Genomic DNA, 18,798 nt, shown 5'->3' with positions numbered 1-18,798 from the left:
CTCAAATTTTCTCCATCCATTTGAAAATGTTAAAAAATCATATCAAATGCATTTTCTCTCTACATAATAAATGCAATTTCTCTTCATCATTAAATGTATATAAAAATCGAAAATAAAAACAATAAAATAGTAAATTTATCCAAAAATAGTACTAAAAGTTTTTCTTGAAAAAAATTAAAACTTAAAACATTTTTGAAAATATGACCTAAAGAAGATATTTTACGTAGAAATCCCTTAAAAAAAAATTCAGAATTAAAGATGAGACCATTTGTCCAAAGGACCCATCAATGAGAACATTTCCACACATAAAAAGCCCAGCCCATCCATGCAAAGCAAAAAAGCCCAACCCGTTTATTTCATTTAGAGGCAAATTCTTTCCTTTTACCTTCCATTTCTCATTCTTCTTTCTAGGGCAGAAGCCGCCGGTAACCTCTTCCTCTCTTCAATGCTTCTTTCCCTTACTCTAATCTTTTGTTAATTTGTTATATAAGATTTGTTGTTTATGATTATTCGATACATTTCGTTGTTTTGATTTTGGTTCCTTAGAGCCACTATTGTTCCTATCGTTTTTCTTCTCATTTTCATTATTTTGCTTGGTTTGCAGGTGGGTAATTTCGATACAGGGGTTTTCAGCTATGGCGCCTAAAGGTATGTACACATTGTGTTTGTTTCAGTACACAATCTTCATTTATTCGATTCCCTCTGTTCCATAGTAATCTACTGATTAATGAAATCAACTTTTGCTCTGAACTACGAGAATTAGTGAGTTTTCGATGTTTCTGGTGTTTAAGGGAATTTTTGTTCTTCATTCGCTATTTGAATGAATTTTTTGTTGGGATTTAAGTATATGCATACTATATTGCGGACAAGCGTAGTCAGTTGAGTTGGTACCCAGTCTGAGAAAGTGTTAGTGTAATATGTCCTCGGTCTTACTTTTCTTCACTGCATTTTTCTTCAAGTGTTTTAGATGTTACTTTTTTCTTGTTTTGATGGTAGCTGTCAAGTTCTTGAGATGGTTTAATGTGTTTGTGTGTGTATATATAAACGTGAATCAGAATTTCATTGATGGGATGGAAATACAAAAGGGCAATATATGCAATAATGTTATTCCATTGGGAAACAAGAGAAGTAAGATTGTAATCACATAAAAGGATGTGAATTTCAAAAGATTATAAAAGAATGAGGGAAATCCAATTCCCTATCTTCAAATGTCCGATGATTCAGTTCGATCCAAATGAGCCAAATGTATGCTTAATCTCTTTATCCTTAAATGGACGACCATAAGAAGGATATTAAGAAGGGTGGAGGGGTCATTTGGAAAGATCATTTGATAGTTGATGGTTTAATGCATATTCAGTGTGAATTTGTAATGAATGTGAGAATCTGAGCTAAATAGATTAGACATTCTGAATGCTTATGAGCTTTTGCAATGCACAGTTCTTATTCTTAATTTGATGGTTTTTGCAGCTGACAACACCAAAAAGGGTGATCCTAAAGCTCAAGCCCTGAAGACTGCCAAGGCAGTCAAGTCTGGGCCAACTTTCAAGAAGGCTAAAAAAATCAGAACGTCGGTCACATTCCATCGCCCCAAGACATTGAAGAAAGAAAGGAATCCCAAGTATCCTCGAATCAGTGTGACTCCTAGGAACAAGTTGGATCAATATCAAATTCTTAAATATCCACTGACCACTGAGTCTGCGATGAAGAAGATTGAGGATAATAACACCCTTGTTTTTATTGTCGATATTCGTGCTGACAAGAAAAAGATTAAAGATGCTGTGAAGAAGATGTATGACATCCAGACCAAGAAAGTGAACACTCTAATCAGGTATGCTGCATGATTTTAGAAGTTTATAAGTTAAATTACAACTTCCTAAACTTTCAATTTTTCAAGTTCATGTCTAATTGGTCCATGAATTTTAAGGTGTCTAATAGGTCTTTGAACTTTCAATTTTATGTTTAATATATCATTGAATTTTAAAAATGTCAAACCTCATTTTCTTATTTTTTCAATTTTATGTATAATGTGTCACTGATTTATTCGAGATTTTTAATACTTCGAACTATTAGATCTAAAATTGAATTTTACGTTTGATGAGGCTCTTAACTTTTAATTTTGAATAGGTTTTTTAAACATAAAATCTAAAATTTAGGGATCTGATAGATACTAAAGTGAGAGTCCCCCCAAGTTTATGGATCAAATAGACATGAAGTTGTTGGCCCTAGTTTTTATCATTCTAATTTTGCAAATGGAAGAAACACCTAGCTATGACTGTATGCCCTTCCAAGCTGATTATGCACCACTTTATTCTTTAGTTACTATTTTTTTAAAAAAAATAAAAAATAACGTATAAAATTGATTGATTCACATGAAGTCTATATTGTGATGATGACAAAGTATGATTCTACTCATGTAGGCCTGATGGAACAAAGAAGGCATACGTTAGGTTAACCCCAGACTACGATGCTTTGGATGTGGCGAACAAGATTGGAGTTATCTAAACTGCCTAGGCAATTGTTTTCATTTCCATGGCGACAATTTTGTTTAGATATATTTGAGTGCATCTTGTCTGAATCCTAAGGTTTTTAACTGTGTTTTTATATAACATATTGGTCTAGCTAGCTCTGGTTGACTGAGTTCAAAACACTTATGGAATGTGTTCGAATATTTGTATTAGTTGGCCTCAAACACCTTTGTCATACTTCTGAATTCTGTTCATAATTTCTTCTCAATGTAGCACAACTAGATCAAGTCAATCTCTAAAACAGTCAATGATTGTGTTATTGATGTATGGTTAGATAGACAGTCCCTAACAATTTGATCTTTTTCAATTTAGTTTTTAATCTTTCTATAAGTTTTCACTTTATTCCTTTTGTATGTGAACGTTTTTTTTTTCCTGAAAAGTTGTATATGAACATTTTTATGGGCCATACAAACAAATTTGGGTAAAATGAGTTTGTTATTATATTATATATATAATAATTAATACTTTGGTTTAAATTATACAATTGAAATTAAAGGACGATCAATCATTCAATTCAAAATAAATAAATAATTTTTTTTTTTTTTAACTATGGGAGAGTTATTATGAAATTAAAAAAACAGAAAAAATATTTTGGCTATTCTGGCGCCTCCACCGCAATCTCAGTTCCCAAATCCTCCATCCTTCCCGTTTCACATCCTACGCTGAAGCTCGCAAGTGGGTTTTGGCTATTCTTCTCAATCACCTCCAATCTCATTTTCAATGGGGAAGAAATTAGAGTGTTTGACAACCACCTGAAATAACTTTTTAAGTGTATTTTAATCCATTTTTATCAAAAGTGTTTAAATAAAAATGGATTTTTTGAAAAATTCTTTTTCTCAAATCAATCCAAACGGCCCTAAAATATGCATTACAACTATTTTGAGTGATTGCCAAATATTTTAATTTCTTTCAAAATGATTTTTTCTTAATTAAACATCACTTAATTCTTTGAGCATAGTGCTTGAATTGCCAATCTTGCAGATAAATTGGTAGCATTGCCCAATCCAAACGACTTTGTAGATACATCAATCGAACAATTTTCCCTACCAATACAAATCTTTTCCACCAAAAGAGCACTGTTTGTCACATCTCATGAGCCTTGTTTGAATGAACCACATTTTCCCTCTAGATTTCCATAACTAGCAAATTGGATTTCAGAGATGATATGCCCTCCTTGACAAGACAACTCTAACGTGCTTCCTTCGTTAGCATTTCCACATATTGTTCCTATAGTGCTAGTTTGAACTAAGACTTGTTGAGGATTTCCACCAATTTCTTCTAATAAAACCAATGTGTTTGTGTCATCTGATAGAAACGATCTTGGAATATGATACCATCTTTGGGAAGGATTCCCACAATTTCCAATACATTTGCTGGGGTCATATGCACCTCTATAATCACAGGTCGCACTGCAACTATCATTGCCAGCAATACAAGAAGGCCAAAATCGACCTATACTTTTTCCATTTACCCAAGCTTGACCTTTTCCCATTCCTCGCATATCCAATGCTACGGGGTCAATTCCAGAAGGTGTCTTAAAGCTTGTTTTGTACCATGTCATTCTCCTACCAATAGATTTATGATTTAATGTGCTCCAGTTTGTTCTATGTGAGAACATTGGGTTGTAAAGTTGCTTCATTTCTCCATTTAATCCAACCTTACAAGACCATAAATTTGATGACAAATCAGTTGTGACATTTCCATCTCCAATTAAATAAATGGGACCTCCATCAATTCTAGTAGGCACCATATCATAAAATGCATCGTAATTTTTTAGTCCTACTGTGGCACTCAAAAGAGTTATGGTGTTGGTTCCTACTTTTAATAGAATGGGTTTCTTAAATACAAAACTCTGGCCATTGCTTCCCCATTGTGACCCAATGTACCTTTTATTCACAAAGGCATGAAGCACGTGACCTTTTGTAATCACTTGGAGAGTTACATTTTGAAGTGAAGATGTTGCAATGGTGTCAACATTCGCCATGTACCACAAGTAGTCACTAAAATTAATAGTGGTTCCTTTTTGCTCCAAAAGAAGGTTTGCCTTAAATGTACCCTTTCCCTGTAGAGTATCTCTCATGGGCTCTGGAGCCCAAACCTAGGACAGTTGCGCATTTTCCTTCTCATTCTGCATCTTCACGAACATAGATGTTTGAGAATTGATCTTTGCAGTATTGAAAACCTCTTTGTTGCAAGCATTGAGAATGCTCATAGACCAAGCTGGTATAAAATACTTTCCATCTACCTGTAAATCTATGGTAACATCATTGCTGCTATCTGTGTTGCTCAAAAAGCAAAACCTCTCTCCTGTTGTTGGGTTAAGGAATTTTGTTAAAGTTACAAAGCTATCAATTTTTTGGTCTGAACAGGTTCCGTTGGTGAGAATCCTCTCTCCCATTTTAATGGATGAATGGAGTTGTTTGAGATGTCCCCATTTGGGTTGATTCAAGTTTCCATATTCATCAAGTGGAGCATTGTAATCGTAAGACGTAGTGATGAATGGACCTCCCGATGTTCTTCCAAAGTTGGTGCCTCCATGATACATGTAATAATTGTTAAAAACACCGCCAGATTGGAAAAATCTTGCCACAAAAAAAGCTACGTCTTCTACACTTCTATAAGGGTCTTTATCAACCCATTTCTTGAACCATCTCATCCAATTTTCAGTAAACATTTTTGGGCTCTTAGGATTATTTGGACTAAAATTATCACAATAGAATCCATTGCATGTATTAATGATAGGTTGTGGGGCATCACTTTTTTGGCACATGATCCATGGAACACCAATATTGAGAGATTCAGCCATTTGAGCACACCATTTGATATATGCTTTTCCTGCATTTCCATATGGTGTCATCACGTTTCCATACTCGTTTTCGATTTGAGCTAAGATTAATGGTCCTCCTTGTGATTCAAAGAGGTTGGCTTGTTTGCACATATTCACTATCTTTGTTGTGAAAGTTTACATTTCATTCTTGTAGACTTGATTGTCAGTTCGAAATTGGATTCCTGGCATATTATGCAACCACAGTGGAAAGCCTCCGTAATTCCACTCGGCACACACATACGGACCAATCCTCATCACGACGTACAACCCAACATCTTGAACGAGCTGGAAGAATTTAATAAAATTTAGATGTCTAGAGAAATCATATTTTCGTCATTGAGGTTTGTGGCGATCCCAAAAAATGTACGTCTCAATTGCATCAAGTCCACCATCTATAACTTTTTGAATAATATCAGGCCACATTGATTTGGTACTTCGTGGATAATGAATTGAACCTGAGAATATAACACGTCGTTCACCATTTATAATTATGGCATTTGAATCAATAGGAGATATTGTCTCCTGTACAAAAAGAAAAGCAAGATAAAGTTGCAATGAAGGCAAGAACAAGCCACTGAAGGTTAAACATCTTTGAATCTATAACTATATGTTTTGTTTTTTCATTTGTCTTGATCAATGTGTTTATATACAGGGAAATAATGTGACAATGTGATTACTTTCCATCTATATTTGTACTATATTTGTTGATAAATTCTAAAACTAGAAACAATGTTGGTGAATTTAGGTGGCCAAACTCTATCTATATGAGTTGCTTCAATTAAATTTTGATAATACTTTCTTTAGAAAAAAGTTTTGAAAAGATTCTTCGGCTTTATCCTTAAATAACTTATTACCCATCACAATTAAAATATTATAACAACATTTTGCATTTTAGATTTTTCATTTTCTGCCTTGTGGTCATATAATAAAATAATACATGGTAAATAACATTTGTAAATATCTTATTTTGGTCTCTCAACTTTAGCTTTCAAACTGATTTTTGTCCTTAATTTTTTTAAAGAAAAGTGTACATTTTAATCCTTTTTGTAAATAAGCGGGCTAAAGTTTTATAACAAAAACTCTAGGGTAATTATTAGAAATAGCACAAAAACAATTTCATCTTTTATAAATAACGACCCTTTTTGATCAAGTTTTAATAGAATGTCAGCTTGATGCTATCACATCTTTTTTTTCTCTCTCCATTTTTATACTAATTAATATATTATTCTTATGTATTTTATTTTCAGTCTATTTATTCATTTTCTCTATTCATCATTTCCTTTATTACAAGTTTGTGTCCAGCTTCTTGTTCAGAAAGAAGAAAAAAAAAAAAGAAATATGTATAGTAAACAAAAATGAGATAAAAAAATAGAGAGTAACATATCTTGAATAGAGTTTCTCAGTTAAGCTCCTAAAAAATATTCAGTGAGAAGAAACTAAAAATAATAGAGGGAAAAAAGGTGAAGAAGAAGTAAGAAAATGGATTGAGAGAGAACTTGATTTTTTTGATAAATTATATATATATATATGAATTTTAATTAATTTATTATATTTATATTTAATTTAATAAAAGCGAGGGAGTTACAACTCTCTCCCCCTAATTCTCTCAGTAAGACGTGCAGTGTGAGGAGATTTGGGAAATCAGCCGTCTTCTTCAGTTTTGTACGGAACGAAAAAAAAAAAAAAAAAACTGTCTCTGGTTCTCTCCCAAGAAAATCACAGAGACGAAAAGGTTCTTCTTTTCCTCTTCTTCCTCTTCTTCCCCCTTCCAAATATTGAGTAGAGCCTACAAGTCTTGCCAATTCTCAACCCAAGAGAATACAAAAGGTTTCAGTTGTGGTGGTGTCCTAATCAGAGAAGAGATCTTGATCCCTTCGAGGAAAACGTGAAGAAGTGTTCTTTAAGGGTATGTATATTTCTTCCCCAATTTCTTATAATTTAAGCATGTTGTAGTTTAGACTCTAAATGAATAATCTCTATGTATCATTCTGTAATTTGGAATTTTGTAAAACTAAAATTGGGATCGATCCCCACTTCCGCTGCGAAACCATCACTAGTTTCCCTTCAGCTTGGCCTCGAGGCACCTTTGCTTATGTCCACCTATGGATGGCATTTGCATGACCTTTTACTCAAACTCCAAAAATGGATAGGATTTCTTTCGTTGTTGCCCTAATCGATTTTCCCCTACGGTTGGTTCATTGGGGTGAAACTCTAGAATCTAAAATGAGGGATTACAGTTACAAAAAAATGTTAAGCAAGTTAATAGTTTATGGACCGAACAATGGTGACTGATTTTTATGATAAGAATGAGTTGTTCTGTATATTAGCATTTTTTTATTACTCAACGGCCTTTTACTCGAGGGTGCTCAATGGCTAATCATGCTCAGTAGAACTCGATGGCATTTTGGTCTTTTCAACTCCTTTGAAGCCTGAATGTTCAAATCAACTCCAAATTGCTTCAAATTAACCCCGTTCTTCACCAAATGATTAATTCTACCTCTTGATTGCTCGGTACCTATAAACTAGGGAAATAAACACATAAAATCTACTAACGAGCCCGAATTAAGCTAGGAATAATAGCTCTTTTTGAGAGTAACAATCACACCCAACTGAATTCTTGCTCGTCCTAAACAATGTAAAAACACACAATCAAGTAGGAAAATAATTAAAAACATGCTAACTTAATTCGCAATATTTTACTCTAGTCTCAACAATCGAATTGAATGAAATTTGTAGTCAAGAATGAAATCATTTATGATCAATCAATGAAGCACACGTTTAAGAATGATTCTCAATCTATTCATGTATGAGTGAGCCTAGAGTCTTTCTAGTTAAGCTTACACAGCCCAGAAAAGTTTTAAAAGTTCCTCATACAATTTTTCCTCCTACTTTAGTTTGATTATCGACCTCGAACATACCACACTTGCAAAAAATAGGGCAACACTAAGACAAGGGCACCTAAACTCACACACACAAAACATAAAGGGCATTTATTTTACCTAGAGGGCTAGCTTTCACACCCACTGCCAGGAACCTATCACTCTTTTCACCTCTATCTATGCACATACACACACCATTTTTTTTTCAGGCACACTGATTTTTCCTCATTTTTTATGCTTTTTATATTTTTATTTTTTTCAGAATTGCAACTAATTTTCTTTTCTTTATTTTTTTATTTCTTTTTTTTATTCACATTAAGCCCTATTTTTTCCACTTTGTCTAGTTTTTCTCTAAAACAAGTATAGTTACTCCTAAGTGAAAGGTAGACCTGTTTGGATGAGAAATACGAACCAGATAACCCAATTCTAAGCATGCAAGACTTTAATTTCGCAAAACAATGACTTAAAGATGCATGAGAGATAAGAAAAATCAATGCAATCAAAGCACACAACAAATTACCCAACGGGTACCCTACCCCCATCTTAAAAATATATATTATCTCCAATGAATTTCAAGTATAGCTCAAAATGAATAAAGACAAGGGAACAAAAAACCTCCCCCAAAATCGATGTCACACAAGGAGCAGCCCGAGGGATTCATAACCCAAGGTCAAGAGAAAAATCTTTGAAGGCTTAATTGGTCCATTTATGGACTGAAGCAAGCTTCTCGATCTTGGAATATAAGATTTGATACTGCGATCAAATCTTATGGCTTTGACCAGAATGTTGATGAGCCTTGTGTAGACAAGAGGATCATCAACAACTCAGTAGCTTTCCTAGTGTTGATGCAAATTATATCCTACTCATTAGGAATGATGTAGATCTACTGAATGATGTTAAGAACTGGCTAGCGACCCAATCCAAATGAAATATTTGTGAAAGCCTCAGTTTGTTCTAAGAATTCAGATATTTAGAGATCGAAAGAACAAAATGCTAACTCTGTCTCAACCATCATACATTGACAAAATGTTTGTCAAGTATTCGATGCAGAACTCTAAGAGAGGCTTATTACCTTTTAGGCATGTAGTTATATTGTCTAAGGAACAGTGTCCTAAGACATGTCAAGAGGTTGAGGAAATGAGATGGATCCTCTATGCATCGACTATTGGCAGTCTGGTGTATATGATGTTATGTAGGAGACCTGACATCTACTATGCGTTAGGAATAGTCAGTAGATATCAGTCTAATTCAAGATTTGATCACTTGACCATCGTTAAAAATATTCTAAATATCTAAGGAGAATGAAGGACTACATGCTCGTGTATGGTTCTAAGGATCTGATCCTTACAGGATACACGGGCACTGATTTCCAAACTGATAAGGATTCTAGGAAATCCACATCAGGATCAGCATTCACTCTTAACGGTGGAGTAGTAGTCTGGAGAAGCACAAAGCAAGGGTGCATTGCTGACTCCATGATAGAGGTTGAGTATGTAGCAGCTTATGAAGCTTCTACGGAAACTGTTTGGCTCAGGAAATTCTTGAATGATCTGGAAGCCGTTCCAGACATGTCAAAGCCCATCACAGTTTATTGTGATAATAATGGTGCTGTGGCCAATTCCTGAGAGCCTAGGAGTCATAAGCGCGGGAAGCACATAGAGCGGAAGTATCATCTCATCCATGAGATTGTGCATCGAGGGGACATGATTGTCATGCAGATAGATTTGGAGCACAAGATTGTTGATACATTTATAAAGGCCCTTACAGCTAAGGTGTTTGAGGGTCATCTGCAAAGTATGGGTCTATGGGACAGGCCACGTTTAGACTAGGGCAAGTGGGAGATTTGTATTGGGCGTGTTATGCTCTACTTTATTGTTTGTGTACTTTGTATATTAGTTTGACTTATATATTATACACTCCACTAGCTTTAGATCAAGTGGAAGATTGTTGGGGTTGATGCCTTAAATCCCGTAGGGTTCTATACTTTGTAATTGTATTGTACAAACATTTTATTTATGTAATAAAATATGTTATGTTTTATTTCTTTCTTTATTTTTTTTTTGTTGCATTAACCACAAACCAATAAACTATGATCCAAGATTACCTTGTAGCTTAAACATGTATGTAGAGACATAGGGGTGGATTATAATGGTTTGTAGTAGATAGATAAGGCTAGAACCTTCTCCTTGTCACACTACATGTATGGCCCGCTTTGTAGTTGTTACAATTGTTGTAAAGTGCTACAAATCATCTGATCCTGAGTGAGTTCTAAACTCTTACTTATGAAGGCGATCCTTTGATATGTATGAGTGGGAGTGGCCAGATTGCCGACTCAAAAAGCCTACCATTTTGGGGATTCGTTTGATTAGGAAGCTGGGAACATAGGTATACAAGAAGGAATTCACTCCTTCCCTAACATCGGGGTAAGTAGATAAATTTCTCCCTTAAGTGTTGATTCCAGGGCTTGAACAATGTAGTGCCACACCCTCTCCTGGCCCGAGAAGGGTTTGGTCATGGTTGGACTATAATTTATTCTTCACTAGAGGGATTAGTTGTACTTAAAGAGTTAGATGTAACTATAGGAGAAAAACGGTAATTTTGGCCCAACTGTACTTATGAGCAATTCTTGAAGGATCGTCGTACTGTTGATAGGTTATATCCAAATATATCTGTAGTGCGAAGAGTGCAACTGTGGGTCTTTAGTGGAGTGCTCAAGAGTTAATGGATAGTGAATAATTTAATTTAAGAGTTTAAGAGTTTAGTTAATTATTCACGTGTCATTGGTGCTTCCAGCTATAGGTCCATCAGATCCCCTCGGTAGCTCAACGAGAATAAATGAGGATCTATTTTTGGATTAATTTGATTTGTTCAAATTAATTGAGGGAATTAATTATATGTGATATAATTAATTTAATTTAATGTTATATTATATAATTACTATAGTGTATTTGATACATTATAATATAAGGTTTATTAGAGAGGAAGTAAATATTTGAATGTGATTTATATAATTAAATTTAACATAAATGGCATTTATATTAAAAGCTATTGGTAGGAGAGTACTGAAACTATAGGATATATTGTATTTGGTATAATATAGAAACTATAGGTTATATGTTATATTTGATATAACATATAGTTTAATATATATATTATATGATAAGGTAGTTATCATATAAATTTATATAATAAATGATTTATTAAATAAATGATTTATTTAATTTATTTAAAATCATTTTTTGGGAGGGAGTTAACTCCCTCCCCCTATTTCTCTCCTCTATGTGATAGTGGAGCAGACTGATTTTATTTTCTTCCACCCTGAAAAAAAAAAAAAAAAACATAGAAAGTCACAGAGATCTGACTGTAACGACCCAACCCCCTAGGACTCAAGTTAGATTGTTACTAAACAGATGCATGCATGGAACTTAAAACGACACCCTTTTATAGTGAAATAAATGCTAAATAAATAAGGTAAATTCAAAAGACCTTCATCAAATTCAAATATTAAAAACAGACGATAGGGTACCCATAAATCATAAATGATGATAAATAGGTCTAAAAACAAATCTTAATAGTAAGTTTCAAACATCAAAACTAAAAGTTGAAAAACATGAAAAGAAATCTAAATATCATGAGTGGAAGCATAAAATTGGTTCCAGTGGCTCGATCACGGATTTCGCTTGTCAATCGTCCGTGCATCTCTACCTTTACCTGAAATAACAACATGAGAAAGGATGAGTCCAAACTACTCAGTAAGTAACCCCATTGCTGGAGTCATGCTAAGCATCTATGTCCTCAATATGCTTACCTCGGGTGGAAACATATAAACTTCTCTAGTCCTCATGAGACACATACATATATGAAAAATTACTTTTTATCCTACTGTAGTTCATAAAGCTGAATGTACTTTCTGACCGTTATCGGCTGTCAACTTAATTTGTACCCGACTTCCGTCAGCTTTCTGTCCCATCATTCTTAATTATCCTTTCCCTCGGATGCGCCCACCATGTTGCGCTGACCAAGTTGCGATGATTCTTCTTGGCCGAATGTTTGCGAGCACGATCAACGCCAAGCCTTGCTGTGAAGTTGCGCTCAACCAATGTATTCCTATGATCGCAATCTCTACATTGCGTTAACTCATATTCGACACAAAAATATAAAGATCAACTGCTCTAATGTGTTGGACGCATGCGACCGCAATATTATAGAATTTATGCTCAAGAGATGCAATTTAACATATTTTGTCAATACAATCCAACATTGTTTAAGAACATAGTACTATGATAACGTGCATTTCTGCCCGTTATCAGTTGGTTCATGAAATTTGAATAAGGCATCTTGAGAAGTCTAGGTGGGGAAAAGGCGGTTGACTCTTTAAAGAAAATCTTTAGTTTATACTTGAGGACAAGCATTGTTTTAAATTTTGGGGTGTGATAACGGGTAGAAGTACATGTTATTACAGCTAAAATAAGTAAAACAATGAGATAATGCGACGGTAAAAATAAACAATATTATGTACAAAAGCGCTAAACTAAAGAAATTACGTTCGCATGCAACCATCCCATAAAAGCAGTTAATTCACTTATTTTATGCAGGAAAAATGCGTTGGCGCAAGTAAAATTACGATCCAAGGAATTAGGCGTCTGTGCGATTGAAAGATTACGATCGCAAAGTCATGCGATCATATGCGATCGTGAGAAGTTGCTCAACAAGGTGGCTGCATAAAGACCGCGCATCAAGGTGACAGCATAATAAATCATGATGGGACAGAAAGCTGATGATGGTCGAATCTGAATTTAGTTGACAAGCTGTTAAAGCCACACTGTAGCAAGTACACTCAATTTTCGGTGACCTTTAATTGGCGCATCAGAGCAGGAGATTTAATGACCGCCTATCATTGTAATCATTAGAGAGAAAGGCTGCTTCACCTCGAGCTCTATAAATACCGAAGGCCACCATTGTAAAAGGGATCATCATTTATAGAGAATAAGTTAGAGAGCCGTAGAAGACGGAGACGAGCTAGGAGACGAAGAAGCCGAGAGATCATTTCAGGACAGATCGAGAGGCTGCCGAAAAGCGCTACAAAAGGGAGAGAGGGCCAACACTTGCGAAAGCAAGAATATTCATCTGGACAGAGTTGGAGTGAAAAAGATAATGTAAAAAGCCACGGGAAGCAAGACATTGCTTAACGGGCTTCTTATCTCTAAATTCCATTGTTATTTTATATTCAACACTTTATTTATAGAAAATGGAAATCTCATTTCAATCTATGTTCAATCTCTCCACATTTCTCATGAGTAGCTAAATTTCCGAATGGGTTAAGAAGTACTTAGCTAGCATGATCTAAGATTTACATTTTATGCGATCATTTTGTCTTATGTATGCGTCATTCACCCTTTAGAGATACTTGAGAGAGTCAGATTAGAACCGCATAAGGAAGAGGTAGAAACTTAGACATAAGTTCTATTGCTATTAACACATCACATGCACCCTAGAAATAGGATATGATAGTATGCGGTCACCTTGTGTATGTGTGCATCATTCATCATTGCATAGACAAGAATAGAGGCTTAGACATAAGTCCTATCGACATTTTCGTATACATCACATGCATCCTAGAAATAGGACTTATGGCATTTGAATTGAGAGATGACGTGCTGTTTGTTTGTGTGTAGCATGATCGCATGACTTGTTCGAATCTTAGGAAGTGTTAGCTAAACCCCTTCTCAACCGGTCATCGTATACTCATTATAACTCTCAATTTCATCAACTCTTCGTTTGAACTCCATCGCATAGGAAATATTCTTAATCAAAACACCATCTAACTTATTTGTTTTTAGCACCACAAGAGAATCAAATTAACTGTCACATATTTACTCAGTAGTCCCTGTGTTCGACCATGGACTTACCAAGAAACCTAGTGAGGCTTATACTTGGGTCTTATTAGGAAAACTTGCATGTGCAACGCATATCACATCAGCACAAACTAACACCATAATCACATCACAATTCACAACACATCAATAATACCAGACCATGGAATGACTAGTCTCATTATATAACAATGTTTATAATAGGACTTACATTTCACCAGGATGACCATAGGTGACATGACCTGACTCCTGATGAGTTGTGAACTCCTTCCTATGAAGGTCGAAGACTCAATAAACCTAGCATTTTGGGGATTCGTCTGATTGGGGAGCTAGGAACACAACTATACAAGACGAAATTCACTCATTCTTCATTGTCGGGGTAAGTAGATAAATTTCTCCCTTAAAGGCTGATTTCAGGGCTTGAACAATGTGGCGCCAGACCCTTCTCTGGCCCAAGAGGGGTTTGGTCATAGTTGGACTATGAATTATTGTTCATTAGAGGGATCAATGGCACTTAAGAAGTTAAATATAATTATAGGGAAAACCAGTAATTTTGGCCCAGCTATACTTACGAGCAATTTGTGAAGAGTCATTGTACTATTGAGTTGTTATATCTAATGGATACAGAAATATATTTGTAGTGCGAAGGGTGAGCGGTTGGTCTTTAGTGAAGTGCTCGTCAGTCAATGGATGTTGAATAATTTAATTAAAGGTATTTAATTAATTATTCAAGTATCACTGAAGCTTTAATCTACAGGTCCATGAGGTCCCCTCTGTAGCTCAACAAGGATTTAATGAGAATCAATTTTGGATTAATTGGAATTATTCAAATTATTTGAGAGAATTAATTATATGTGATATAATTAATTTTACTTAATTATATATAATATAAGTACTATAATGTTTTGATACATTATTTATGCGGAAATAAATATTTGAATATGATTTAAATATTAATTATGTGAATTGGATTCATATAATTAGATTTAATATAAATAGGATTTATATTAAATATCATGCATTGTTGAGAGAATGAAAACTATAGGTTATATTGTATTTGAGACAATATTAAACTATAGGTTATGTGCTATATTAAATATAACATAAAGTTTAATATATATTATATGATAAAGTAGTTATCATATAAATATATATTAAATATCTTTTAAATAAATTATTTTAATTTATTTTGAAAAATGGTATTGGGAGGGAGTTGTAACTCCCTGATAACACTAGAAATGTGCTTTCTTCTTCCACTTAGCTCAGGGTTGTTTAGCTACTTAATTTGGTTACATTCATTATTTTGTAGGAATCAAGTGTACAAATAGTCGGATTAAGCGTTCAGGACAAAAAGGCACTAAAGTGACGAAGTTAGGAGCTAAATTGATCAAATGACGAAGAAATGAAGAATGTTGCCCTGCCGAGTGTTGTAACACTCTCACTAAACCTAAGTCCAACGCTAGCTCAAAGCCATTGGATAGAATGTAGAGATCCAAGACAGCGTTGCAACACTGCCCTAAGCATTGCAATGCTCTAGAGATGCTTCAACACCACCGTTGCACTTCTTGTCAACATTGCCTTCAAATGCTTTAGGACAGAATAGGCGGTGTTGCAATGCTCCTCTAGAGCGTTGCAACACTACATGGTTTGACGGATGTACAGCCTCAGCACCCGCGCAACACTGCGTCAAGACAGCACTGTGACGCTTGCATGATGCTCGACCATTATGCGCCGCAGCATTGCAACGCTCTTCCTAGCGTTGTGCCACTGCAGTAGTTTTATAAAAGAACAATTTGGGTCAGCCGATTACATCACGCCAAGTACACCCAATCTTGGGTGTCGTTGCTCTATTCCAATCTTGTTTTATCTCTCTGTTCCAGCTAAAGGGTAAGAACTTAGTTTCGTTCCAATTCAATTCTTGAGACTCGTATTGTAATTCTGTGAGTTTTAGTATGAATTTATGAGATTTTTTCTTGAGCATATTCTTCAATATTCGTGAATGGGGTAATCTAACAAATTAGCCATGAATGTTCAATTGATTGCTTTGATTGACCCTAATTTATAATTGTTAGGTAGTCGTCACCTAGAAGCATGAGTTAGTTAGTTTGTTGTGTTAATTTGGGATTCCAATTAGCAAGCATTTACTTTATAACTTAGATAAATCTCGCTCAATTAGTTGATTAGACAATGGAAATCAGTTAATTGGCGTAGATTGGCCTTGAATCTTAATACCTGTTGATTGATTGATTAGTTGAGGACTCTCGCTTTTCTGTTAATTAACTTGATTGTATGGACTATCGGGTAGGATTCTAATCGAGTAGGCTAAGTTTTAATTCAAATATTCCCATGCATCTTTTGATTAGTAAGTGATAGAATTGATGAGGAATGAAGTAAACTATAATTACCCAAGTTAAGTATTCGTTCGATTGATAAATTTTTTGCATTCGTTTATATTGCGCACCTTTTGTTTTCTTGCCATTTATTTCACAAGTTTTCACCCCCCGCCTCCCTTTTGGTTACTTCCCACAAGTTCCAATCTTTGAGGAATCCATATTCGAAGTTCTGTGGTTCGATCTCGGACTTGTTACTTGTACTACTAGTTAGTATAACGGGTTAGTTCGGTGCATACAAATTTTATTTGTGTTGGTGCGGTTTCACAAGCGATGATGAATCCAATGGCCAACCACTCTATTCCCCCTATTTCTCTGTATTTAGTGCGTGTTGGAAAAGTGGCTCCCAATATTTTTTTAAACAAAACTCCTCTTAATTTTTTCCTCTCTTTCAAAAATCTAAGACCTCACAGCTCCTTAATGATTCTACTCCCTGAAGAGAATACAAGAGGTTCTTATTGTGGAGGTGTTCATTTGGATTGTTTTTCTGTTCGTGATTATTTGTGAAAAATTCAGAGAAGGGAATAACTTTTCGTGAAGAAAGGTTCTTCAAGGGTAAGTCTTCTCTCACCCTAATTCTCTCTTTTTCATTTATATTTACATGCTGTAAATTTGTGATTATGCATAATATTTGTATTCTATTATTTTGATTTTTATGAAAATAAAACTTGGACCGATCCTCATGTTTTTGCTCAAGGACCTTCACAGGTTCATTTCGTGGTCCGGTCTCATACAAACTCTTTGTATAAAATACCCTTGCTCACATGTCTCCACATAAACGATCAGGATCAAATCATTTGTAGCACATTACAACAATTGTAACGTCTATAAAATAGGCCGTATTCATAGTGTCACCAGGATAAGATATCCATTCTTATCTATCTACTACAAACAGTTAAGGTTATCACTTAAACGTGATCCACCTGTATGTCTCCTTGGATCTTAGTTCATTGGATTGATTTAATGCAGTCTAAACATTAATAATACTTCTTATTTTATTAGATATATAATTTGTCTTTAGAAACTATCAGTGACACTCGATTTAGGACATTAACTCCAACAAAAGAAACTTGACACAAGACTAAATAGGAGTAGTTTTTTTTCCATGCGTAACTCACTATCTTATCATGATGCGGGCGCGTCGCTTAAGGCATAGCACCTAAAAGGTTGAATCATTATTTACATTTATTTATCCATCATTCTTTTTGTAAATGTTACAAATGATTTGCTCCAAATCATTTATATAGAGAAATGCGAGCGGGATATCCTATATATATAAGATAGGACCACAAAATATTTAATCTTTCTTTATAATACATCGTTGACTGAAGGGATTGATACTCCAAATGATTACCATATGTAATTCGATCTCAATCCTGAGTGAGTTATGAACTCCTACCTATGGTGGATCGACTTTTAATTTGTATGGGTGAGAGTGGCCCGAGTCATCGACTCAATACTCCTACCATTTTCGGGACAAGACCGAGTAAGGAGCTGAGAGCATAGCTACACAAGATAGAATTCACTCCTTCCTACCTATAAGGTAAGTAGATGAGTTGTTCCCTTAAGTAATGACTCTGGGACTTGAACATTTGAGTTCCACCATCTCACTAGCTCGAGAGGGACTTGATTTATAGTTGTACTATAAAAAAGTTATTCATTGGAGGACTAGTGCTACTTAAGGAGTAAAAGGTAATTACAAGAGTAAAACGATAATTTGGCCTAGTTGTAATTGCGAGCAACTCGTGAAGGATTGACTTAGTTGTAATGGTTAAATCTATAGATACAAAATATTCTACAATTTATAAAAATGCAACTATAAGTCTTTAGTGAAATGTCGATAGTTAATAAATATTAATTAATTTAAAGAGTTTAATTAATTAAACGCGAATTATTGGAGCTTATAACTAAAGGTCCATTGTGTCCCACTTCTAGCTCACAACGGGTAAAACAAGGATCATTAGTTTTGAAAGAATTTGAATTGTTCAAGTTGGTTAAGGGAATTTATGTTAATTGTATGATATATAATGAATATAATGTATATATTACACTATACTATAAACTAAATTTTGAGTGAGATTCAAAATTAAACCATCTAATATGAGAATATTAAATTTTTAGTGAGATTCAAATATTAAAATAATATGAATTGGATTCATATTAAAACTACAAGTTAATATTGATTATGAATGAGATTCATATAAAATATATAGGTTAGGAGAGAGGTGTACATTTGAATTCGATTCAAAATTATATTTAATTAAATATGACACATTAAATTAATTAGTTAATTAATTTAATTTA

The 18,798-nt window shown here is 34.5% G+C and overlaps 1 protein-coding gene and 1 pseudogene across 1 annotated transcript; one reads left to right on the top strand and one right to left on the bottom strand.

The window, feature by feature from the left end:
- The first annotated feature begins 283 nt into the window (after positions 1 to 283).
- LOC120069276 (large ribosomal subunit protein uL23) lies at positions 284 to 2,702 on the top strand. The gene is made up of 4 exons (XM_039020995.2): positions 284 to 425; positions 605 to 648; positions 1,468 to 1,828; positions 2,418 to 2,702. The coding sequence occupies exons 2-4, from the start codon at positions 636 to 638 to the stop codon at positions 2,500 to 2,502; spliced, it is 459 nt and encodes a 152-aa protein (XP_038876923.1). The 5' UTR covers positions 284 to 425; positions 605 to 635; the 3' UTR covers positions 2,503 to 2,702.
- Positions 2,703 to 3,465: 763 nt separating this feature from the next.
- LOC120069275 (beta-galactosidase 7 pseudogene) lies at positions 3,466 to 12,201 on the bottom strand (annotated as a pseudogene).
- Between the last annotated feature and the right edge of the window lie 6,597 nt (positions 12,202 to 18,798).

Source organism: Benincasa hispida, chromosome 7 (genome assembly GCF_027475165.1).
Source record: "Benincasa hispida cultivar pf3 chromosome 7, pf3_genome.v1.1, whole genome shotgun sequence".
In the NCBI taxonomy this organism is placed as follows: domain Eukaryota; kingdom Viridiplantae; phylum Streptophyta; class Magnoliopsida; order Cucurbitales; family Cucurbitaceae; genus Benincasa; species Benincasa hispida.
This window is presented reverse-complemented; position numbering and strand designations above follow the sequence as displayed.

Excerpts from the sequence above, each read along its gene's own strand:
- LOC120069276 (XM_039020995.2), top strand. Across the intron at positions 1,829-2,417 it reads AAAGTGAACACTCTAATCAG|GCCTGATGGAACAAAGAAGG; the intron begins GTATGCTGCATG and ends CTACTCATGTAG.